General features: G+C 40.2%; 2 protein-coding genes across 2 annotated transcripts; both read right to left on the reverse strand.

Moving 5' to 3' along the window:
• Positions 1-2,929: 2,929 nt before the first annotated feature.
• Positions 2,930-8,547, reverse strand: LOC102781186 (uncharacterized). Its single transcript, XM_087830653.1, has 7 exons — positions 8,271-8,547; positions 7,702-7,812; positions 7,227-7,314; positions 6,903-7,060; positions 5,538-5,645; positions 4,344-4,430; positions 2,930-3,771 (listed from the first exon to the last, which is right to left on the reverse strand). Exons 1-7 carry the CDS (start codon positions 8,484-8,486, stop codon positions 3,040-3,042), a joined length of 1,500 nt encoding a protein of 499 aa, XP_087686779.1. The 5' UTR covers positions 8,487-8,547; the 3' UTR covers positions 2,930-3,039.
• A 9,280-nt stretch (positions 8,548-17,827) lies between these two features.
• On the reverse strand, positions 17,828-21,975 carry LOC102781548 (uncharacterized). Its single transcript, XM_087830349.1, has 7 exons — positions 21,726-21,975; positions 21,240-21,353; positions 20,909-20,996; positions 20,570-20,736; positions 20,132-20,242; positions 19,735-19,818; positions 17,828-18,668 (listed from the first exon to the last, which is right to left on the reverse strand). The coding sequence occupies exons 1-7, from the start codon at positions 21,939-21,941 to the stop codon at positions 17,946-17,948; spliced, it is 1,503 nt and encodes a 500-aa protein (XP_087686475.1). The 5' UTR covers positions 21,942-21,975; the 3' UTR covers positions 17,828-17,945.
• Positions 21,976-24,751: the final 2,776 nt, after the last annotated feature.

A 24,751-nucleotide genomic window follows, 5' to 3' on the forward strand; every position in this document is an offset into this window, starting at 1 on the left:
AACTGGGAAGAAAAAACGACTGCCTTGCGTGGAGAATTAAAAAGTGTCTGGAGCACCGCAAAGAGGAGAGGTACACAAAAAATTACACAAACAGAAAAATGCATTAATCCTACTAACACATATACACATGCAATGAAGCTCATGAAGATCAAATAGCATTTTTAGCATTTCTGTTACCATCATCTTGTTCGGTTCACTTAGTGGGTTAAGAAGTGATACATAGACTAGTGAACTAGTGTTATTTTTGGGGAAGGATGATTGAATCATTGCAGGGGTGAACAGAATGCTGCAGGAGGGCCAGATGAGTGGGGACTAATAGGTTATTGAGTTTCTTGTTTCTGATGTGTGAGGGAGGTCTTATCATGACACACATCTGGGTACATGGGGAAAACAAAAACTCATTATCCAATAGAATATTGCTGTTGTGTGAGGTGTGTGACTGGTGGATGAAAGTTTTGGAGATTTACTGATGCATTTTCCTTTGGTACCACTTTGAACCTGCTAGTTTTGATCTATCATTCTAAGAGAGTATGCTTAGACAACTTATAAAAAGAGGCCTTCATATTGTTTTGATTTTTAACAATGCACTGAGACTTTTTGTTTGGCAATTTTCTAATATTCAAGCAGGCCTGCAAGATCAGAATCGAAAGCGCTACACAACATGTTGAACAATCACAAGTGAGTTTCTCCAAAATTAAAATGGGCTCGGGAGAAAGCCACTTATTTGGGACAATCAGAAAACAAGTCCCTGTCAAAAAGGATTCAGCGAGGTAATCCAGTCTAAATTCTTTTTTTTCTTTTTTTGAACTGACGTCATTGCTGGCAGTAGAAACTTATTGCGTCACGAGAGGTTCTACTGTCAGCAAATAAAAAATGGGGACTGACTATGCAAGATTGCACCTCCACCTTGACCTGACAAAAGGATATATGTGTGTATGTTTCTTTTTACAGGAGCAGAAAGGTGACAGCAACAGGTTGCATGGGCTTTTGGGCCGTGCTGACTTAACCTTTTAATTGCCACTTTCTGTGTCTTTGTGAATTTACCAGCGGTGTGTTATTCATGACCTTGTATTGTTTACAGTGCAGAGGTCACTGTGAGAAAGTGTGCATACAGATGCGCTGCGCTAACATCTACATCACTTTTTCCACAGCAGAGGGTTAATCGTGGGATCTAATCACATGATTTACAGCAGGACACACCACTGGCTAATGTTTTTTCTTACGACAGGGCCTGGAGTGAAGCTACTTCAGGGGAGAAGCCCTGAGAATTTTTAAGAGACAATGCACAACTTTATTGTGCATGTCTAATTGTGTTAAGCTGACAGAGGGCAAAAGAGGGTTTTCCGGGGAAGTTTTCATTTTTAAATTGCAGGAACCGTGATATGAGGGATATGGAAGGATTGACTGAGGCGCAGATGCAGACCATGACTGGGAGAGAACGCTTCAACAAGACCAGTGGGAAGCAGGGACCATCTGCAGGACAGCAGCCAAACGACAGTGGGCTGCACCACTGGGCTTCCAAAGGATTGTCACGAGGAGATTTTGAACAGCAAAATCTTAAAATAAAATGAAAGCGATTTCGACGTTGACGCTGAGGAAGACAACTAAGGTGTACGACGTGCTCTGCCTTAAATCTACAGCCGCGTTGGAACAGAAATCGAGGGATGAAGAGAGCGTGCCAAGCTCCGAAAGTGACAGCGCAAGGAAGATCAGCATTGGAATTATGACTCTGTAAATGGCACAGACACCAGGAGCCATGACTGTGACTGAGAATGACCACCTAATGCTGTTTCACTTTGCCATGCAAAGTACTTTGACACTCTGGAGAAGACCTTTCCTCTGTATCATTGTTGTTTCCATTTGCATGTGGGAGCTTAGATTGTGGGGAAGATTAAAGATGAACAAAGGGTGGTGGGAGAACAGTGAAGTGAGAATACACAGTGTGAAACTCCTTTAAGTGTACAATAATGTTGATGTGATATACAGAATATCAGGAAAGAAATTCTGGTTTTAATGTGATTCTTGATTTAAGAATCAAAGGGTGGGATTGTATAGGAATTTCTTTTACCTAGGTATTAATCACATTATGTTATTGTAATGCCTTGGTGCCACTGGATTTTAACATGTCTGACACTCATACTTAAGACAAATGGTAGGGGGTGTAGTAAGGATGTTGGGGGAAACAGGAACTCCAGAAGACCAGTCTTTTGTCTCTTCGAGGACTCTGGGAGGTAGCAAGGGAGTGTGAACCTTAAGGTGTGAAACAGCTGTGTACTGCCTTTTGTTCCTGGAGAAGGTATTTAACTGAGAGCCATGCTAGGCTCAGTGAGACTCTGCTGACCGTCTGTCCCGTGGTCATGCAGGGACTTCATCAAGCTTGGTTGTCTGTTCTTTGTGTGCGTTGATTAAAGAATGTTAGCTACCGCTCACCGCTCGTCTGCAGGCTTTATTTAAGTGGAAAACTTCCACAACATACTGCTAACATGAGCATAAAAGGGTGGGGCTAAATGCAGTGATGCTAGCATTAACCGTGTTAGCACGTTACCTTAAACAGTTGGTTAGTCCACAGGGGTAGACTCGGAGATTCAGCTATTCATTTCATTGCAGAGAAGCTGAATCAATACTTCAGCTAGTTCCCAAATTTTTAAAACAAGTACCTGTACTTCTTCTCAGCTACAGAATGTCTTTACCTTTTGTCACCTGTATTCAATTTTTAAGGTGACACAAATTTTTAACTCCACAGCATGCTGATTTATGGCAAGGTTTCAGTTGAAACCTATATGGGAATTGCATGGTTGGTGCAAAAAATATTAGCAGCCTTTTGCCAAAGCAAATCAGTTGTTTAGTTGAATCTATGAAAAAAAATGTGCATTTAAAACATTTTTTTTGCTCTAGGACATGAAACGGTAAGATTGACTCATGCAAGCAGTCCTTTGCTGACAATGTGTTTAATGTAGAAAAATGCAATGCCAAATAGTTTCCCTTCTTTTCATTACACTTGAGCCTTTGTGTGTGTATTTAAAAACAGTTTTATAGGCTTTATGAACTGGCTGCAGCTGTCTTGAATTCGGGGTCTTTAGAGAAGAGTTCATCCACATTTTTATGCTTTCCCGCTGTGGTGGGGCACTGGGCAGAGACTGAGGTTGGGAAGGGCTCGATGGTGGGCTCCATCTGTCCAGGAATCTGTGGGTCGGGTTTAAGTGGGAGAGTGACTCCAACTCCAGGGCCACCAACTGGGACATCAGGGAAGGAAGGCAAGGTCATAGGCTGGCCCAAGGCGGGCAGGACTATCACTATTCCCCGTGGTTCATCGTGGGGTGTGTTCTCATGTTCGTGCTTGTGGTGATGGTGGTGGTGCTCGTGTTCATGCAGGTGACCGTGCTTGTGGTCATGGTCCAAAGCCAGCTCGTGGTCATGTTCATGTGTGTGCACACCTTCAGCGTGCTTATAGTCGTGGTGGTGACTGGGAGAGTCATCGCTGTGGTTGTGTGCCTTGTCGTGATGAGTGTGCACGTGATCGTGATTCAGACCGTGGTCATGGGAGTGGTCATGAGCGTGCCTGTGGGCGCTGCCTGTGGCATGGTCATGTGTGTGGTGGTGATCACGGTCATCAGTGTGGTTGCTGGTGTGGCCATGATTAGAGCTGCACTTGGTGTGATCGTGTGCGTGGTCGTGTGTTTGGTCTTGGTCGTGGCTGTGTGAGTGTGTGTCATTGTGGCTGTGGTCAGTCTCTCCGCCCAGCAGGTGGAGCTTCTTCTCCCTCTCAGCAGCCTGAAGAAGAGATAAAGAGTGTAGGATATTAAAGAGTGAACAGTGTATTATAGGTTTGCAACCTCTAATGGCCATGTGAATAAAATATGGGCTGGTGCTTTCATCTTCAGATTTTCAAGGCCCACTTAAGTCCTGAAAATAACAAACAGCAATTCTGGCCTCCATAGCTATGGTCACCCTTCACACGACAACAGTACAGAGTGAATTTTATTTTTTAACTCTTCTATCTGGACAGTTAGAGCTTCAAAATAGAGGTGTACCAGGTCCAGGTGTGACTGAGAATTTTGACAGGCTAAAGCACTGTAGCAGATCTGTTTGCTAAACTTTAGGGGAACTGTGTTAACAAAACTTTGGATGTGTCCATCTGATTATGTAGTTTAAAAAAACACATCCTCATTGGAGGTATACAGCAAAGACATGTATAAACAGTTTGTGTTAATTTAGTGAGTTCCAAAACACAGCGTGCAGTGAATTAAAATTAAAATCACACAATCCACCAATCATCCTTTTATTTTCTTATGCTGTAAAAAGACATTGAAGGTAAACAGCGAAACCATCTAAAAGAGTCTCACCTCAGGCTCATAGATCTCACAGGCTCCCTCAATCTCCTCATCGCCATTGAGAGCGTGAAAGAGGGATGCCTTACAGAAACCCTTGTGCTGAGGAGAGAAAAAGAAGAAAAAAGTAAGAGTGCAATAATTATGCCTGTGGTTTTACTACAGTGTAAAGGCCTTTACACGTACAGTTTGTGCAAATGTTTCTTGTTTTAAAAATACTTTTGGACGAATATTTTTGGATCAAGTTCAGTTTTTCTGATTCTCGCGTGTGAATAAACAGATTGGACCAATCAGACCACTGCATTTGGCAAGTGTGCTTGCAGCTCAAAGGCATACCAGTACAGAATATACAACGATATGGAAATAGGTTTTTAATTCTAAGCAGCTAGATGCTGCTCTGGGTCATACGGCTATCTGAAAAATATTTCTCTGCCTCCTTAGGTGTGATCTGCCCACAAGAGCTCAGACTTCCTCACTGACGTCCTGAATTATGTACAAAAGCAGCTGTGATGCAGCTTCACCTCTTGGATTAAAACAAGAAATTCTTCTTGCTGCCGGTCCTGAGTTCAATTCCACCATCAGGCCAGGGTCTTTCTGTGTGGAGTTTGCATGTTCTCCCCATGTTTGCGTGGGTTCTCCTCCCACAGTCCAAAGACATGCACTTTGTGGGGATAGATTAATTGAAAAGTCTAAATTGCCCATAGGTGTGAGTGCAAATGGTTGTCTGTCCCTGTGTGTTGGCCCTGTGACAGACTGGCGACCTGTCCAGGGTGTACCCTGCCTCTTGCCCTACGACAGCTGGGATAGGCTCCAGCACCCCCCGCGACCCTGAAAAGGGTAAGCAGAAGCGAATGGATGTCTGGATGAATCCAGAATCTCAGTTTCTTCGTTTTCTTGTTTAGAAACCTTATGACCAACTCATCGTCACTTGATGCCATTACACTACAAATTTGCATCTGAAAACTTTGTAGTTTTATGTTGTTTTTGCTAAACTAGGCAAACTAAATATCAAAGTAATCTCCTGCTATCATACACAAGCCACTGATATGAAACTAGAACATACTAAGCTTTGAGCAGCAAATGAAGGTCTTTTCCTTGCACTGTTAGAAAGTAAAACAATCCCCTGATGGAGAAGGTGAGTTGAACTTGATTTCATTTGAGAATAAACAGGGCAAAACCTAGTAGATCAAAGATTAATAAAAGACTCACAGCAAACTCGCATTCCATGGGGGGGCAAGGTTCATCTGCTCCTGCCCTCTGGGGGCAAGTGGTCTCCTGGATGGTGTATTCCACATGGTACTTCCTACCTGCGACAACCTGGACGCACAAAGACACAGAGAGAAAGGAAAAGCCCAAATTAAGGAAGAGACTTGATATATATATAAAATCATGTGTGAGAATTGGGGCAGCATAGTTAGTGATGTTCTGTAGCGGTGTGGGATACAGCAAAGTTTTGGTATAGAATACATTTTAATAACCACTAAATTACTGTGATTCTTTTTTCACACAGTAACTAGTTAACAGAATGACCATTGGCAAGTCTGGAGGTGGTGTAGCGCCCCCTGTCACGAAAGTAAGACATAGTCCAAATGCAAAAAAATGAAAAAGATTAAAGTTTTAAAAAATATTTTTTGCACTATTCTTGTTCTTATTTTTGTCAGAAATGTGTGATTAAGGAAGTTGTGGGAAATTTCCCGTTCTGTTTAATTAAATTAAATCAATTTTAATTCCGTTTTTTTTTTATATAGCCTCAAGGCATTTTATATTGTAAGGTAGAGACCTTACAAAAATACAGAGATAACCCCAGTAATGAAATCACCAGTGGGAAGGAAAAACTCCCTTATAACAGGAAGAAACCTCCAGCAGAATCAGGCTCAGGGAGGGGCGGCCATCTGCCCTCACTATTTGGGGAGACAAACAAATTAGCTTTGTTTCTTCTGTTTTCTGTCTGTTTCTTCTTGGCTGCTGGGCTGTGGTCTCGTTGTTTCAAAACTGAGATACTTTTTAGTGCAATATTAGAATGTGACAAGATGAATGGAAAACTGTATACATTTTATTTCTTAGAACCTGGAACCTCTATACGTTGGTCCACTTCCTGCAGCCTGCATAGTTCTGCTTAGTGCTGCTGAATCATGTGACCGCAGGTCAATGAAACACAGCAGAGCAGGGAAGAGTGGGTGGAGCAAAATGTGTCTTAATGTAAGTACCAGAGTACCAGTACAGTAGTAGTACCAGATTAGGTATGGATACAGTCAGTATCAGTCCAGGCAGAGCAGTGCCACTACCATAAACATTTATGTGCCTCCTTTCTGTTTATACCAGATTTGGTAGAAAACTTTATGAAATATTACACAGTTTATGCAAACTTTACTTACAGGCTACTGTAGTTGTTTAATCTAATTTTTGCGTAGGAGCTTCTCTGTGTGTTTCCATTAAATATGACGGTGTAAATTTGTAAAGGGGAATTCTGCCACCTTATTCTCAGCCTTGACAGTGCATGATGAGAATATATATCTATACAATAAAAGAGCCGAGGATACATTATGTCACACATCTTAATTTTGATCTCCCTACCTGTGAAGTAGCACGGGAGATTTTGAGCAGAGCAAAACGATTGGCCAGCCCACTCTGCTGATTGAACTTCTCCAGAGATTGAGTCACAGCCTTCTGAACTTTATCGTGATTATGGTCAGTTAAACCTGGACAGCCACCACAGAACTGAAGCACCCTACCTGCAGGAATTGAGCAGAACAAAAAGTCATTTTAATTATGAAGAGACTGTTGCACTCCACAAAAACATGTTCTAAGTCTGGACCTTGATGTCTTTGTAGATATAATGGTTGAATTTGAATGAAAACCACAATCACTTCTTTTTGATACGTGTAATATTTTTCATACCTGGTCTGATAGCACACTTGTATTTGTAGAGACGAACCACTCTGTGTACCTTACTGATGAAGATAACAGCTTTGCACTGTCCATATACCTGCAAACACAATACAATACATGATGTTAGTGTACTGCTCATACATACAGCATCACATTCGCAAAAGAGTTTATTTAGATTTTTTTTTTATACCTTTTTATAAATGTATTACTGTTAGTTGAAAGAACAATGGCAATATCTTGTGATACTAAATATCTTTATTCACCTGCCAACTTATGAACTATTGCTTATGGAACACAAAACTAAGATGCTCACTATGTTAAAACAGAAAGATTTAAGATTGTAAGAAAGCCTTAAGCAGAACACAAGAGACAGTAATAAAAAAATCAGGACTGACACATGTATTAATTACATATGCATACAGATTTTTGGTAAACTTGTTGATGAGAATTTGCACATGCAGTGTTTGTGTGTGTTTTTTCTAACCTGCGTATGGCCACTACGAATGTCACAGCTCTTCCAATCTTTCTTGCTGAGTACGCTGCAGTTGGTCTCCACAACATCCAGATTCAGGTAGAAGACCACACCATTCTCTCCCTGTAAAACACACAAATGTAATCAATCATTATGTACAGTCAATAAAACGCTAATGGAATTTATTTTCAGTGGTTACTTGTTTAATTTATGTTCTGATCACATGGTCATTTGTTTTTCACGTCATTTGCCTAACATGGCATCCCCCCCCCCAAAAAAAACAACAACAAAAAAAAACAGTCTGACTTGTCGTACTTACTTAAAACATTGGTTTAATTTGTTTTTGTTGTCTCATTCGGTCCAATCACAGTGAAAAGTTTTTGGAACATATTTGTTTTATGAAAATGTTTCTAACTGACTTTTTCTCCAGATTTTTAGTCAAATCACTTTATGATTTTATAAATTTCAGTATTCCAGTAATGCCAAAATACACTGAACTGGTCTGGACTCTGCTAGAAAGTAATTCTGCCTTAAACAGCTCTGGTCTACCATACAGTAATAATACTGCAAGCTCAGCTTACATGTCTCTTTATGTGGGCGTTGGACAGGCGGTGCAGACTGAAGATGTAGCCCTCCTTTCTGTTCTGGTTGATTTTGGTAAGAGCCAGTTCAGCAGCTGCTTTTGTTGAAGCATCTTCACACGAGCCTGGTTCTATGCCACCATTCTCCACTGGTGCACCATTGATGGTCACGCAACCCAACGCCAGCAGCAGCGATAACAGCACGCAGCTCTTCATGGTAAAGGCCTGGGACGACTCTCTCTCTTAAACACAGATGTGCAGAGATGGAAAGGTCACATTTTATATTCTGCTACTGTTTAAGTCCCCCCCATTCCACCCACATACACCTCTTGTCAATGGTAAATATAACCATTGACCCTTACCTCTCAGAAAGTCATGCTCACCTATCATCCAGACAAACATTTACAGTGCACACTTGCACAACGGAGCTTATCAGTCGTTAGATAATCACTCATGCAATCGATCTCTTCTTTTGGATCAGTATGTGCAACCAGTTTGTTGAAGGTCATATGATCTACTCTTGGCACTGAGTTAAATCAAGGACAAAGCTTAATGTTTGTTCAATAAAATGATGGCGAGTAATCAAAGCAGCAACTAATCTCACACTGCTGTCCTACAGTTGAGCATGCATTTATAACTTGGTGGGATCTGGGGTCAGAGGAGATTGGACAGAGCACACGAAAGATAAGATCACACATATGAAAATACATTTAAAAATTATAAACCGAATCTTACATTCAATATCATAAATAGAAACTGAAACTGAATACGGTATACTTTTCTTATTAACAACACTAGAGCTAGCTATTCATTCTTTCTTCATTCCTCATTCTTTCTTCATTCTTTATTCTTTCTCTAGCAGCCTAAGTGACTGTAAATTTCAGAACACTGTCACATTCAGCATCAGGTTTTTAAATTCAGCCTCTTAAAAGCACATTTTAATAAAATTACTATAAGTAATTAGATAATAAGCTCACTTTGTTTTGAAGTATTTGTTTGTTACGTGAAGCAAAGCCACAATTCATAAATGTGCACACAGGGGGGGTCAGTTGTTTTCCTGGTGGTTGGTTCATTGGCTCTGGGATAGTCTGGGTACACATTCACCACCATATTAACACAAACTAAATGGGAGGATCAAGAGGGTGAAAGGTCAAAAGAACATAGCATTTATTTGTGCAAACGGACGGTTGGTGCAGCCATTTTCAGATCTCTCCAGAGATGTTCAATTGGGGACAAGCGTGTCTCTGTCTGGGACACTTAAGAACATTCACAGAGTGGTCCTGAAGCCACTCATGTGTTGAGTCCTTAGGGTCATTGTCCTGTTTGGAGGTCTGAGGTTGAGAGCACTCTGGAGCACGAAGATTGACCGTTGGATTCTTGGCATCTTCCTGACTAAGGCCTCGACTCAGACACGATATTAGAGGTTAGTTAACAGAGAGATCTTTCTCCTGGATACATACACATTTAAATAAGCACTTCTAACTCTATTTGCTTTCTTCTTTCTGTGATGTCTCTAGGCTCTCCAAAGAAGGCTGCTGGTCGATCAGCTGATGATGTTGCCACATGCTTTTTCTTTTTGCATGCTCATCTTTTTGTGCACGTATTTGCTGAATGTTCACCTTGACCTGGTCTCGAGTGTACAAGAGCAATATCAGTATCAGTGTTGACAGGGAAATCTTCCTTTGCAGGACCTGTAAGCCTAGTTTTTACAGGGAGAATTGTGACAGACACATGTGAGACTGATGCTGGACTTTCTCCTCTTCTATCTGTTGCTCTGGAGGCCAATGGCTGGCTCAGACAAACTGAGGGGCCATAGTGCACTGGGGAAGAGAAGAAATCAATCAAGAACTTATCAAATTCACAAAAGTAAGTGTCACTACAAGAAAAGAAGTGAAATTACAGGCTTTTTTTTATCGACGTAAAAGATATATGACATTACCCTGGCATGCAGTAACACTGTGAGAAATCTTGGAGTCCTTTTGATCATAACTACTGTCATTCATTTGCTCAACTAAAACTAGAAACATCCTGTCTCAGAATGATGCTGATAGGTCACTTCACGCATTAATTTCTTCTAAAATAAACTATTGTAATTCATGTTTTACAAACCTCCTGAAAAACCTTCAGTTGATCCAGAACTCTACTAACTGCAACATGAAAGCAAGAGCAGATTTGTCCTATATTATGTTCTCTGCTAAATTCAGAGCTGGATTTAAAATCTGTCTCTTCACATACAAAATCTTGAATAATCAGGCCTCTTCATATCTTAAAGACCTTATAGCACCTTATTATTCAAATGGAGTACTTCACTCTCAGACTGCTTACTTGTGGTTCCTAGGATACTTAAAAGTAGAACGGGAAGCAGAGTATTTTTTGGCTTTGTATTCGAAGTGTTATAAATAGCAGATATTCTATGAAGGCATCGATCTGGGAGGGGTCAGGTATAAGATGGACAGGACCACAGAATGGGGCACGTATACATGCATTTGTCTGGTTGTCATTGTGTGTTTAGTCTCAGTTGTAGCTGGTTGAGTGTGTGTCACTGTGGTTGTGGTGAGTTGTCTATACCAGCATGTGGAGCTTCTTCCCTATCTCAGCAGCCAGGAGAACAGTATACAGTATAACATAGTTAAGCAACCTCAGTGGCCATGTAAATAAGTGCATACAAAATGTGAGCCGGTGCTGCCATATTTAGATGGAATGAAATTTGTTTTATGGTTACCAGAAAATCCAGCTTTCTTACACATGCAGACTAAGACTACAAAAGGTGGCTAGATAAATGAAGTGCTAAAAACTACAATTCCACTGATTACCCTGTGAAGATGTTTCCAGTTTTATCAAAGCAGACTTCTGATGTGCCTGGAAACTGCTGGAGTCACACTTTTTGTGACACTTCTTTGTCACAATTTTGGACTTGACCTTTCACATCTGCTCCAGCATTTCTTTTAGGCCCTGATACTTCTCAGTTTTCTCGTGCTCCTTCCTTGTTTCATCCTGGACTCTGGCCCTGACACTAACTAATCTTTCCATTACTCACAGAGCCTCAGGGTTCTGGACATCAGATATAGTCCTCTGTGGATTGTGAGGGCTATTTGTGTCTTGAGATCAGTGGTATCTATGTTCTTCTGTGGCCAGCTTATTATTCTGCCTGGATATCTGACGATAAGTCAATGTATTTATGGCTTAGATATTATTTCTACCATTCAGTTGGTTTCTCAGCACCTGTCTTACCTTCTGTTGCTGACCTTTATGGATTTTTATTATGATTGTCATTGTAACATGGAATACCTTTGCACTTGCAACTTGTATGCCTGATATTCTGCCTTGGCAACTCGTCCCTTTCAGTTTGGATCATCCTGCCTCTCTTTGCAACATTCCACACACTCTCCTTATTAAGGAAAGCCAAAACATCATAAGCATTTATCAAAGGCTTGTGTAAAATTAGTCAAAGTCAGAGTTCAACATGTGGATTTTTAATGAATTCAAATCACAGAATTAATCATGCATGCATTTTCCCATTGCAGCACTTCTCAGCTGTCACTGTTTCTGCACTGTGGGGGCAGGTGGTCTCCCGGGTGTTGTGTTCCACATAGTAAACCCTTCTCATCTGGATGTACAATTACAAAGAAGGAAATAAGAAACTTATGACATGCAACCCGAATTCTGAAAAAGTTGGGACATTGTGTTAAACGTAAATAAAAACAGAATACATTGATTTTTGAATCTCACAATTTCACATATTTTATCCACAATAGAAAATAGAAAATATATTCAATGTTTACACAGGAAAATGAAATTTTATGACAAAATATTGGCTTATTTTGAAATTAATGACAGCCACATGTCTCAAAAAACTGAAGGAACTGAGGAGATCAGCTGCTAAACTTTAGGCAGAGGAATATTACCCCATTCTACAGATAGAAAGGATTCTAGCTGCTCAGCAGTTCTAGCTCTTCTTGATTTTATAATGTTTTCATCTGGTGAAAGACCTGGACTGCAGGCACCTGGACTCTCGTACTATGAAGTCATGTTGTTGTAACAGATGCAGTATGCAATTTACCATTGCAACAGATGCTCCAGATTGAAGCATCAGAGATGCATGGTTTTTGAAATGAGTGCTGATAGCAAACCAGATGGTCAGTCTCATCTTAATTCAAGAGATTGTGGCTTTCAGGCTTTGTCTCAGTTTTAAAAAAGCTTTTCTGGATCATGTTCACATATTAATTATTTTTTCCCCAACATATCGTCTTGTGTTGGATGGTCTTTGCCTGCTCAGAAAAACATCACATCTCTAAGTTGTGGTGGGGTCGAGCAAATCAAGATTTTCTTTTTCTCATCAATGAAATCCAGAAGGTCTCAAGGTGCAGTGGAGCTGAAGGGGAACATTGCCCCTGTCTCAAACAAGATTCTGATGCTTAGTTTGATCTTATAGCTATAATTATAATTTCCTAAATATTGGATAAGTGGAAGAAAAATGGTACATAGAATAGTACATATAATATTCCAAATAAAGCCTTCCTTATTTTTATTCCTATTCATATGTGTCAGGATGTGCTGTGTGGCAGGCAGGAGATGAGGACTCAAAATGCAGGACTCTCAGACTCGAGGGATGAACTCAAAACTAGTGATGTGACATTCTGTATCGAGGCTTCAAAGCTTGTGTCGAGTAATTTAGGGGGCGTTTCCGCGATGCGCGTATCGAGGCTTGCTTCATTTATGGGAGGAGCTGAAAATGATGACGTCCGAAGCCTCGCTGCCCGGCTGTACCACGTGACTGGTTCATGAAGTGGTTCGAACTTTGCCGCGACCTATGACAGCGATATAAACCCCTCAGACTTCATTCAAAATGTGGGTGTTTGATGGAGAGTTGAGGAGACAAAGTCAGGAGAGAATGGAGCCAGCTAAGAAGAGGAGGATGTCCTCCCCTGTGTGGGAACATTTTGATTTTATTTCTCCCAACAAGGTATGTAAATTTCTACAGAAGATGTATTTTCATAATACTGATGGTGCAATAAAACTTATGTTAAGCTGTCTGTACTTTTGTACAAGGTGAAGTGTTTGCTATGTGCCAGGGAGCTTGGATATAACAACAACACCTCATCCATGCTTAGGCACTACAGAGCTTTGCATGAGAATAAGGGGAACACCGATTGTGGAGCAAGACCAGGTGAGCCATCAAATGTCATGATAATATAGCATGCTGTAATGTAACTAAATGATATAACAATATTATACACCCGGATGGGATGCACCCTGGATCCAGTGCAGGTGGTGGGAGACAGAAGGACTCTGGCCAAAATAACATCTCTGATGGACAGAGTCTCCCACCCCATGCATGTAAATGTTGCTGAACTGCAGAGCTCCTTCAGTGACAGACTGCTGCACCCTAGATGCATGAAGGAGCGTTTCCGTAGGTCCTTCCTCCCTGCAGTTGTCAGACTGTACAATCAGAACTGCTCCCAACAAACATAGATGTTAACATCTGCGCTGTAACTGCAATAAGTTAATTAACCGATTCGCACTACAACCTGGTTTGCCTCTTATCTGTAGTTATTTTTATTTCATTTAATAACTGTACAGTGCGCTCTGTATATAGTAACCACTGTCCTTGATGTAAATATGTAAAAATTGTGTATGTTTCTGTTCTGTGTACTGTTTGTTTGTATATGTGTCTTTTTGGCTGCTGTTACAACCAAATTTCCCCTTGTGGGACAATTAAAGGATTATTCTATTCTATACAATGCAATAAGTGACGTGTGTGATATTTATATTTGTGCTTTGCTCTGCTGAGGAAAGACAACAAAAACAATCTCAAATAGATGAAGACCTGGTTAGCATGGTGATTGAGAACTCCCAGCCATTTAGCATTGTGGAGGACAAAGGATTTAAAAGATTTGATAAATCATTAAATTCTAGCTATGTTCTCCCCACTAAAAAGGCCATAAAAGCAGTGGAAATTTAGTTTTTACAGAATAAAATGTGGGCAGGACTGAGGCTGCCTCAGTGTGTAGCTGTTCATACCTCAACGTTGCAAAAGCACAACCGCTGTCCACACCCCAACCACACCTCACCTCACAGTAAATGATCATTTCCATTTTAAGTATTTCCAAATAATCATTTTCCATACTACCAGTATAAATATACACAGTATCCTGCCATCACTACAATATACATGTTTTACACACTCCTTTTGTTGTTGACATTTACAAGCTGTGTGCAAAAGGCCACACTCTTCAAATTCATGCGAACTAATATTTTTATGTCCAGTAGATGTCCTTTATTGTTGTTTATTGATTAGCATTCAAATATCTCAGTGAAGACAGAACAAAGATTTACCACAAAGCAAGAAAGCATGAGACAAGGCTAATCAAAAGGTATTGGCTGAAGCATTTGCTTATTACGCCAACCCTTTTAACAAAAGATCTTTTAGCATGCAGCTCCTGTACACAGGGCTCGAAGCAAATAATAAAATTCAATTCAATTCAATTTCATTTATATAGCGCCAAATCACAACAAATGTCGCCTCAAGGCGCTTCATAGATACAGAGAGAAAAGCCCAACAATCATATGACCCCCTATGAGCAAGCACTTTGGCGACAGTGGGAAGGAAAAACTCCCTTTTAACAGGAAGAAACCTCCGGCAGAACCCAGCTCAGGGAGGGGCGGCCATCTGCTGCGACCGGTTGGGGTGAGAGAAGGCAAACAAAGCAAAAACAAAACAAACAAACAAACAAGAAAAAACACCACCACCTTAGTAAGTAACTACATCAAAGCAAAAGAATCAAGAGGTTTTCTGTTTTTTGTTTTTGTTTTTTTTTTTTGCTCTTTTCATTCTTGATATATATATTTTTCTAATACTCTATTTTTAAACATATTTTTAAACAAGGAAGATGGACTACACCTTTTTAAATCACTGTCATAACTATTCCACAGGTTAACTCCTCTAACAGAAACACATCTCTGCTTTATATTTGTCCTTATCTTGTTTTTTTTAAAGAAATCTGTTCCCCTTAAGTCATATTGACTCTCTCTGACTTTGAACAGCTTCTGAGTACTGGGGCAAAGCAAGTTATTTTGTGCTTTATACATTATCTGTGCCATTTTATATTCAACTAAATCATAAAATTTCAGGGTATTCAGATTAATAAACAAAATGTTAGTTGGTTCTATATAGTTTGATTGGTTTATAATTCTTATAGCTCTTTTTTGCAACTTGAAAATAGGAAGAGTGTTCGTTTTATATGCATTACCCCATATCTCCAGACAGTAAGTCATATATGGAAGCAACAGAGTACAATAGAGTGTGTATAATGATTTTTTGTTCAGGACATGCTTTGTTTTATAGAGAATAGCAATGGTTTTTGACATTTTTGTTTTCACATGGTTTATATGAGACTTCCAACTCAGCTTATCATCAATTATCACTCCAAGAAATTTATTTTCGTACACTCTTTCAATTTCAATTCCATTAACCCTGATTTTAGATACATTTTTCATTTGTCTAGTGCCAAAAATAATCAATTTTGTTTTCTTTATATTTAATGATAACTTATTTACATCAAACCAGTTTTTTAATATATTTAACTCCTTTTCCGCTGTAGTCAGAAGCTGTTCTAGGTTTTTACCTGAGCAATACAGAGTGGTATCATCAGCAAACAATACACATTTTAACAGTTTGGAAATGCTACATATGTCATTTATGTATAATATAAATAATTTAGGGCCCAGCACAGAGCCCTGAGGAACACCACAAGTTACCTTCAACTGCTTAGATTTTACATTATTGAATTCGACATATTGATATCTGTCATCCAGGTAACTTTTCATCCACTTGTATGCTAACCCTCTTATGCCATATCTCTCTAGTTTATTCATTAATATAGAATGATCAATTGTATCAAACACCTTTTTAAGTCTATAAAAACACCAACAGTATATTCCTTATTATCTATAGCATTAGATATCCCTTCTACAAGTTCCATCACTGCCATCGAAGTGGACCTTTTCACTCTAAAGCCATATTGGTTATCACTTAGGAGATTATGCTTCTCAATATATTTATCAAGTCTATTAACAAATAACTTTTCTAAAATTTTTGAGAACTGTGGGAGCAGTGATATTGGCCTATAATTGGTAAACTGACTTCTCTCTCCGTTTTTATGGATTGGAATAACTTTTGCTATTTTCATTTGTGAGGGAAATACACCAGTTTGAAAGGACAGATTACAAATGTATGCGAAAGGTTGCACTATATATTCTATAATACTTTTAACTAATATCATGTCAATACCAAAACAGTCAGTGGACTTTTTATTTTTAAATGTCTTCACAATGTTAATTATTTCTCTATGAGTTACAGCACCAATAAACATGGAGGACACATTCTGAGTAATATGTTTATTTAGGTCGTTATGTCCTACTAGAGCAAATGAAGCTTCAAGACGCTTTGCGCTGGGGTGAACCAATTGGATGAAAAGCTTCAGTGCTTCATGAAGCTTCATCGGCCCATCACTACTCAAAACCACAGCTTTATTTGCTGGTCACAGGAAAACAAGCATACAAAGCAAACTAAACTAAACTAAACAGGGAAATGACAACCTAAACTTACAGGAACCACAGGAAGCCCCACACAGCATGAGGGACGACGCGACACTGACTCAGAGAAACACAGGGTTTAAATGTACTGGGACGTAATGAGGGGAATGAGACACAGAAGGAGGGCACAGCTGGGAGAAATCAGAACTGACGAGACAAGGAAGCAAAGTAGGATACACTCACATGAGACACAGACCTTCAAAGTAAAAACAGGAAGTATAACACAGAGATGCGAACTTGACACGGTGGAGACAGCAACTAAGAAACACAGAGACATAACCCATAAAGCAGAGGACTCTAAGAATCAAAATACACAGAGGGAAATACTAAGCATGGAACACAAGAAACTAGACTCGAGGGAGTAACAAAAGACCTACCATGAGATACAAGGGATCAACATTATTATATACCAGCTAGTCCAAGTTCAGTAACACTAGAGAAGTCACTGCTGTTTAGTTTTCTGTCTTCATTTCTGTCGGATGTGATAGCAGAGCTGTACTTTTTACACCTGGTAAAGCAGCAATACCGATCATTTTATTAAAGATCAAGAGATTTAGAACATTTCTTACCCCCAGTGATGCCACAGTGTTCGTTTGACTTTGGGACTTGAAGCGGAAGTTGGATCCGGAAACAGCCAATGTTGTCAGATTTAAACACCGGATTAGGTTATGGTTAGTGTGGCAGGGCGTTGGTCGTGGCGCAGCTGTGGGGGAGGCGGACAAAGTATCTCCACTATTAAACAGGCCTGGACCTGAGGAGTTTTGGTTGTTGTTGTTGTGTGTGACTGTAGCTGAAATGCTGCAGCTGAGTGTTCTGAGAGCAGCAAACGGGAATAAAGTGTATTAAATGAGTGAACTATGTGGTCAGGTATGTCATTCCTGTTACAGTTAGGTTTAGGCCAAGGGTTTAGGGTTAGGCATTCATTTTTGATGGTTAGGGTAAGAAGCTAGACACGTGAGAAGTGATGTGTTACAATGACTGTGAATGTTTTTATTGCAAATGTATCATATATCATATAGTTTTCCATTCTTTGTTACACTTGAGTCATTGTGTACATCTAAAACAGTTCCATAGGCCATGCTATACAGCAAGCATAAAAAAAGCATCCTCAGCAAAGAATTTCTCCACCAGGTTACGTCCCGCCTTTGGGACAGGACACTGGGCAGAGACTGAGGTTGGGAAGGGCTCGATAGCAGGTTCCATTTCTCCAGGAATCTGGGGGTCGGGTTTAAGTGGGAGAGTGACTCCGAGCTCAGGGCCACCAGCAGGGACATCAGGGAAGGAAGGCAGGGTCACAGGCTGGCCCAGAGCTGGCAGCATTGTCACCATGCCTTCTGGGTGGTCGTGGGGTGTGTTCTCATGTTCGTGCTCGTGGTGATGGTGGTGGTGCTCGTGTTCATGCAGGTGACCATGCTTGTGATCGTGGTCCAGAGCCAGCTCGTGGTCATGTTCATGTGTGTGCACACCTTCAGCGTGCTTGTAGTCGTGGTGTTGGTTGGGAAAGTCACTACTGTGGTTGTGTGCTTTGTCGTGATGAGTGTGCACGTGATCGTGGCTGTGACTGTGGTCATGGGAGTGGTCATGAGCGTGCCTGTGTGTGCTGCCTGTGACATGGTCATGTGTGTGATGGTGATCGTGGTTGTCGGCATGCTTGTGGGTTTGGTCATGATGAGAGTGGCTCTTGGTGTGATCGTGTACGTGGTCGTGTGTTTGGTCTTGGTCGTGGCTGTGTGAGTGTGTGTCATTGTGGCTGTGGTCAGTCTCTTCGCCCAGCAGGTGGAGCTTCTTCTCTCTCTCAGCAGCCTGGAGAAGAGATAAAGAGTACACAGTACATTACAGTAAAGCAAAATCCAGTGGCCCTGTGAATAAGTGCTTACAAAATCTGACCTTCAAATTTAATGGTGACCAAAATGAAGCTGTCTTACACATGTTTAAGAAAAAGGTATTTAAAAAAAATTAAGTCAAGATGGAAGAATTATAATCTGAACTTCTGCTAATGGCCCCGTAAGGATTCTATGATTTGATCACAATCTATAGTGACTACCGGATGAAAGCTAATCACTGCATTTCTCATAAAAAGTCAAGTGAATTTTTACCACTATTTTCATTTTTCTTTACAGTATTAATTTGGAAAAACACCTCTATTGTAATTGTTGGTGATTGTTGGAGTTGCTTTTTTTTTATTATCATAGGGTCTTTACAACATAAAGCACCTCGAGGTCACTGTTGTTTTGAACTGGTGTTATATAAATAAAATATAAGGAAATTAAATCGAATCATTCAATGATATTTTGATTGCCCCGGTGAGAATTTAGCTGTATCATCCGATTTTGTAATGTTAGAGCTTGAAACAGTCTAGAGCACAAACAAGATATCAACTTTTACTTTAAATGTTACGACTGTAAAGATGACACTGTGTAAGGTGGACTAGCTGGATCCTGCTTTTCACCATCCTACCAAGCACCATTGTTTCAAAGTAAAACCTGCCACTAACTAAGCAACGGAGAAATTCTTCTGGTTCCTGTGGCATCACAGTTTACAAGTTGTATGTAGAAGTATGATGGACATTAGGAAAGAAAAAAAAGTGTTTGACATCACAGGTATAAAATCAAAATAAAACTTGACATACAGAGGAAGACTTGCTGTCCAATAAAGGAAGCAACCAACAGCTAGGACAAACACAAATTCCCTGTTTTGTAGTTTTTCCTAATTAGAGTCAACAGTTTGTGTTCATTTGTTCAAGATCAGAAGAGGGAGACAAAAGTTTCAAAGGTTTTATTCTAATAAATTAGACTCCATCCTGTATGTTTTCTGTGCTATTGAAAGATGTTAAAAAAAAATACAGAGATCATATCCTGATAAGACTTACCTCAGGCTCATAGATCTCACAATCTACGTCGATCATTTCATTAGTGGGGCAGTGGTAGAGGGCTGTCATGCAGAAGCCCTTGTGCTGAGGAGAAAAAAAGAGGAACAAAGAGCAGAGAGGAACGCCCATTTTACTAAGGTTTAAGAATTAGAAAAACTGAATGTAGGAATAATCTCCTGCTGATGTAAACTAGCCAGTAATATAAAGCTAGAACACATCCTTGCTCGAGGCTTGACTGTAAACAGAGGACTTTGCTTGTAGTGATAAAAACTGATAGCCCCCTGATTGGAGAAGCCACAGTGGAGTAATTTCATCAAGAAGTTTGATCAAAATTTCTCATTTAAGAAATTCAGTTCAGACAAAATAAAAAAGTTGTGAAGTGTTTATCTTGACTCACGGCGAACTCGCAGTTCATGAGGGGGCACTTCTCAGCTGTTGCTTCTGCGCTGTTGGGGCAGATGGTCTCCTGGATGCTGAATTCCACATTGTAATACGTACTCAGGGCCATCTGAACACACAAATAAACAAACGTTTAATTGAGAAAATCATTTGCAGAGGAATTATTAAGTAATCTAGAGTGGTGGGAATAAAAACTGTTGAACATGAAAAGTAGGCCCATGAGGTTTGATGGAAAGCCAGTATTTAGTCATTTATTGATAAAGATTTTAGATTAACCTCTAAGAAGGATATTTTTGTTCGATTTCAACTAATCTCTGGTGTCAGAAATTCAGTCACAATATTCTCAGCCTTGACACTGTGTGTTATGGAAGTTAAGTTGATAGGATACATTATGTCACATGTGCTGATGTTCCTTTTGGAGGTATGGTAAGCTTACCCCTGCTGCAGCACGGAAGATTTTGAGGAGAGCAAAACGATTGGCGAGTCCGCTTTCATTGTTGAACTTTTCCAGAGAGTGGGACACAGTCTTCTGAACGTCGTTATTGTCGTGGTGAATTAAAGTTGAGCAGCCAGGACACATCTCATGTACTCTAGCTGCAGGAACTGAGCAGAACAAAAATTGTCTTCAAATTTTCATAAATTTTGTGGTGTGCAAAAAAAGCACTGTCTCAGATTTTGACATGTAGTGCCAAGTGTTGCCCTACACGTCATTTCTTAATGTTTTGCAAGGAAAATTGGAAATAGGTGAAACAAAGAGATGCAGTAATTTTCATACCTGGTCTGATAACACAGCTGTATTTGTAGAGACGCTCCACTCTGTGCACCTTGTTGATGAAAATAGCAGCTTTGCACTGTCCATATACCTGCAAACAGAAATATATATTTCACTGTACTTTCTACTCCTGTAGAATATAAGTACATAACAAAAGACCTTTATTTACATTTTTGAAAATTCTAATAAGGCATTTTACAATTTATAAACCACTGCTTATCGATTAAGAAAATAAAAATATAATGAAAACAATTTTATTATAACAGCTACTCAAGAAAGCCTTGAGCAGAACAGTGTGAGTACATGCACTTGCAGGGTGTGTGTCTTTTCTAACCGGCGTGTTTGTTGTGGTACGAGTCTCACAGCTCTTCCAGTTCTTCTTGCTGAGAACGTTGCATTTGGTCTCCACGACATCCAGAATCAGGTAGAAGACCACACTGTTCTCTCCCTGTAACACGCACACATACAGTTTTATCAAAAACGCAAACATTTACATCATTAAAACCTTAACAGAATTTAACAACAGTTTCTGGTTTTACTTCCCGAGATCTGTGAAATCTCCTGATTTGTAAGCTTGACCCCTTGCAAAATACAAACACTAGTTTTTTAGTGTTGCAGGTCTAATAGTTCCTTTCTGCCCATCTTTCTGTGCAATTGTGCTGTAACTGTTGCTGCTCTGTCTCCAGATTTCAGCCAAACGCTTTTCAGTCACAACCCTTTAAATGTCTGGATTGTACTGAAAACTAAAAGTGCTCCAGTAAACAAACAGAAATGCAATGAACTGAACTGGTTTGATACTGCAAGCAGCAGCATTGCTTACATGTCTCTTTATGTGTGCATTGGACAGGCGGTGCAGGCTGAAGATGTAGCCCTCCTTCCTGTCCTGGTTGATTTTGGTAAGAGCCAGTTCAGCAGCTGCTTTTGTTGATGCGTCTTCACATGAGCCTGGCTCCATGTCACCATGCTCCACTGGTGCACCATTGATGGTCACACAACCCAACGCCAGCAGCAGCGATAACAGCTCGCAGGTCTTCATGGTGGTACACACTGTCACACTCAGGCTTCTAGAAGAGATGTGCAGAGGAGAGGTCACATTTTATATCCTGCTACTGTCGCACACAGAGCTCCTCCTCCTGTAAAAAGTAAATATAACCACTGACCCCAGCTCCTTAGATAAGTCATGCTCATCTATCAGGCAACAAGTCAAATACTCACCAGACTGCACAATGGAGCTTATTAGCTGAGATATAATCTTCTTTTCAAGAGTCTTTCTTCTTTGGGATCAATGGGTGCAGCCATTGGGTTTAAAGTCCCATGATCCACTCTAGCCACTGAGATTAATTAAGGACAAGGCTTAATGTTCGTTATAGACAAACAGCATGGACAAGATACAGGACCACAGCAGTCAATGATCTAAAAAGACAAAGAATGTTGGAGAGTAATCAGAGCAGCTACTGATGACTGTACAACTTCATATCAGCTAACTGAAGCGATATCAGGTCACCACTGTCTGATTAAATCACAGAAGAACAGTGGGGCTAACTGAAACTTTCCACTGGCTTGTATACTATCTTCTTTTTCCACTGCATTTGGAAACACAAGCAGTATATGTATAGCAAGAACTTCATAACATACAAGGACAGCATGTTGCAAATAGAATTGATACATAGTCATAGACATCCCAGAATACTCACTAAACCTATGCATCAATATTTAAGAAATACAAAAATAAAAGACAATGCCAGATACTTTGTACACATTATTGCTTCAATATTTTTTCAGTTATGTTTTTCATTGAATTAAAGCTTAAAAATTTTAGTTGTTAGTTTAATCTTAGGAAATTATAATAAGCTAAGTGTTTTTTTTTTTTTTTTGTTAAATTTGTGTTGTTACACTTAGCATTGCCCCACAGAGTGCCACACAAACCCATTCTGAATGAATGAATGTGTCTGCTTTCTTTGGTCATGCAGTTTGCCATTTTTACAGCTCTACATTTATTCTTAAACTGTGTGATCTCATCCTCTCCCCACTCTTTCTTAACTGGTGACATTCACTTCCTTAACATGCTTTTTGAACCATTTTTCAGAATAAATAATTGAAATATTACATCAGTGAACGCCTTCCTCTTCAGTGTGTGCAAGTGAGGTATTTAAAGTGTTATGTTAACAGTCTAACATTCTTTGGTCTTTACTTGATGCTGTGAGGATAAACTAAAGCAGAAAGCAGACTTTAGGTGTATTCCCCCTGTTCCTAAATTTGACCCCAAATCCCACTGAAGGGAATGAGTTGTTACTTGTTTTCCTTTAGCTGCAGTGAATGATGTGACCTTTGACAAGCATAAAGTAGTATTTTTGGAAGAACAAGGTGATATCCATAGAGTTATTAGTAAAACAATTAGCTCTCAGGGTTATTGAAGTCATGTGGGATCATCTTGACACAAAGCAGGACAAAAAGCAGCCACCATTTAAAGAAGATCTTTGGAACGTCCTTCAAGAATTCTGGACTTACTTTCATGTAAGTTTGCAAATGTTTCAGAGAGAAAATGCAGAGGTATTGTCATGGTCGGACGGTCCTTCCCGGGGGCGACCTGCCTGTGTGTGTGTGTGTGTGTTTCTCTCTCTCTCTCTCTCCTCCTCCCCTACCCAGTGGCTGACACACCTGCACCTAATCTGCCACCCAGCTGTCACTGATCATCTGTCGTTGTGGGCTGAGGTATTTAACTGTGTGTCCAGATGGCAGTCGACGCTGGATTGTACTGGAAGCTTGGTAGTGAAGTGTTTTCTGACTTGTAGCTTAGCCTTAGCCTTAGCCGGCTAGCCCCCTCACTTGGTGTTTCTGCTCATTTGTAGGAAGAAAGGGTACAGAGCTGGAGGTGGACGAGAAGGAGCCCGCGGGGTTAAGCTGTTGGAGGAGAACACACACTTGGATGTCACTTTGGGAACTCACCTGCACACCACTGGGAGTTTGGAGAAGATCACCGTTGGACTTTGCACTTCACTTTGTGTTTTGAAACTGTTTTTTGGGCACTGTAAATAAACGCACTGTGTACTTTGCACCCAGAGCTCCGCGACTGAGTCTGCATCATTCCATTATCCGTGACAGGTATTCCATAGGTGAATATGCAATCATAACAACCTGCAGTGTTTAAGTTCATACTAAGGAATTAAATTTTGAGTTTCTTGAAACACACTATCTTATTTCAAGCACAAGGTGGTGCTACAGTATAGTGCAATATCAGACCATCATTTTGCACACTGAGGTCCTGGATACACTGGTCATAAGTCTGAAGTATTTGTACATATACTTGGGTGTGATACTGCCGCAATGTACATTCAAAATAAAAATTGTATCTATACAAAAAAAAAAGTGTCAAATTAATGAACCCCTGAAATAAAACAAGGTGAAACACAATTGTTTCTGATGCAAGGTACAATTAAACATTTGACTCCAGTCATCACTTTGGCCAACTGAATGGGCCCAGTTTATCCTGATAACAGGAGGAAATCATCTCAGTGACTTTGAAAGAAGGCTCATTTGTCAGGGCACAGATGGCAGGAGCTTTAATCACAGACTGTTCCCCTGGCCAGTGCCTCAATGGGAACAGTGACTAAGCAACATCTGCATCCAGATCTACTGAAAAGACATCAATAAATAGGTAGGACGTTGTAATCAGCAGCGCATATATGCTGACTCTAATGCTTTTGATGCACAAAACAGCAGCTTCCTCAGGTACCTTAGAAAATCTGCAGGCTGTAATCAGACTGTTGAATTAAGAACGGATGTAGTCTGTCAACCCCTTATTATAAAAACGTGGATTTGGAGACCCTGTGGTGCAAAAACCACAGA

The sequence above is a fragment of the Neolamprologus brichardi genome, chromosome 17, assembly GCF_056152115.1.
Source record: "Neolamprologus brichardi isolate AB-2024 chromosome 17, ASM5615211v1, whole genome shotgun sequence".
Lineage (NCBI taxonomy): Eukaryota > Metazoa > Chordata > Actinopteri > Cichliformes > Cichlidae > Neolamprologus > Neolamprologus brichardi.

Coding starts and splice junctions, on each gene's coding strand:
- LOC102781186 (XM_087830653.1), bottom strand. CDS start 8,486: ATGAAGAGCTGCGTGCTGTTATCGCTGCTGCTGGCGTTGGGTTGCGTG. Junction 7,315..7,701: donor TTCGTAGTGGCCATACGCAG/GTTAGAAAAAAC, acceptor TTGTGTTTGCAG/GTATATGGACAGTGCAAAGC. Junction 4,431..5,537: donor CCATGGAATGCGAGTTTGCT/GTGAGTCTTTTA, acceptor TTCTCTCCTCAG/CACAAGGGTTTCTGTAAGGC.
- LOC102781548 (XM_087830349.1), bottom strand. CDS start 21,941: ATGAAGACCTGCGAGCTGTTATCGCTGCTGCTGGCGTTGGGTTGTGTG. Junction 19,819..20,131: donor TCATGAACTGCGAGTTCGCC/GTGAGTCAAGAT, acceptor TTTTCTCCTCAG/CACAAGGGCTTCTGCATGAC. Junction 18,669..19,734: donor GTGAGATCTATGAGCCTGAG/GTAAGTCTTATC, acceptor TCTCTTCTCCAG/GCTGCTGAGAGAGAGAAGAA.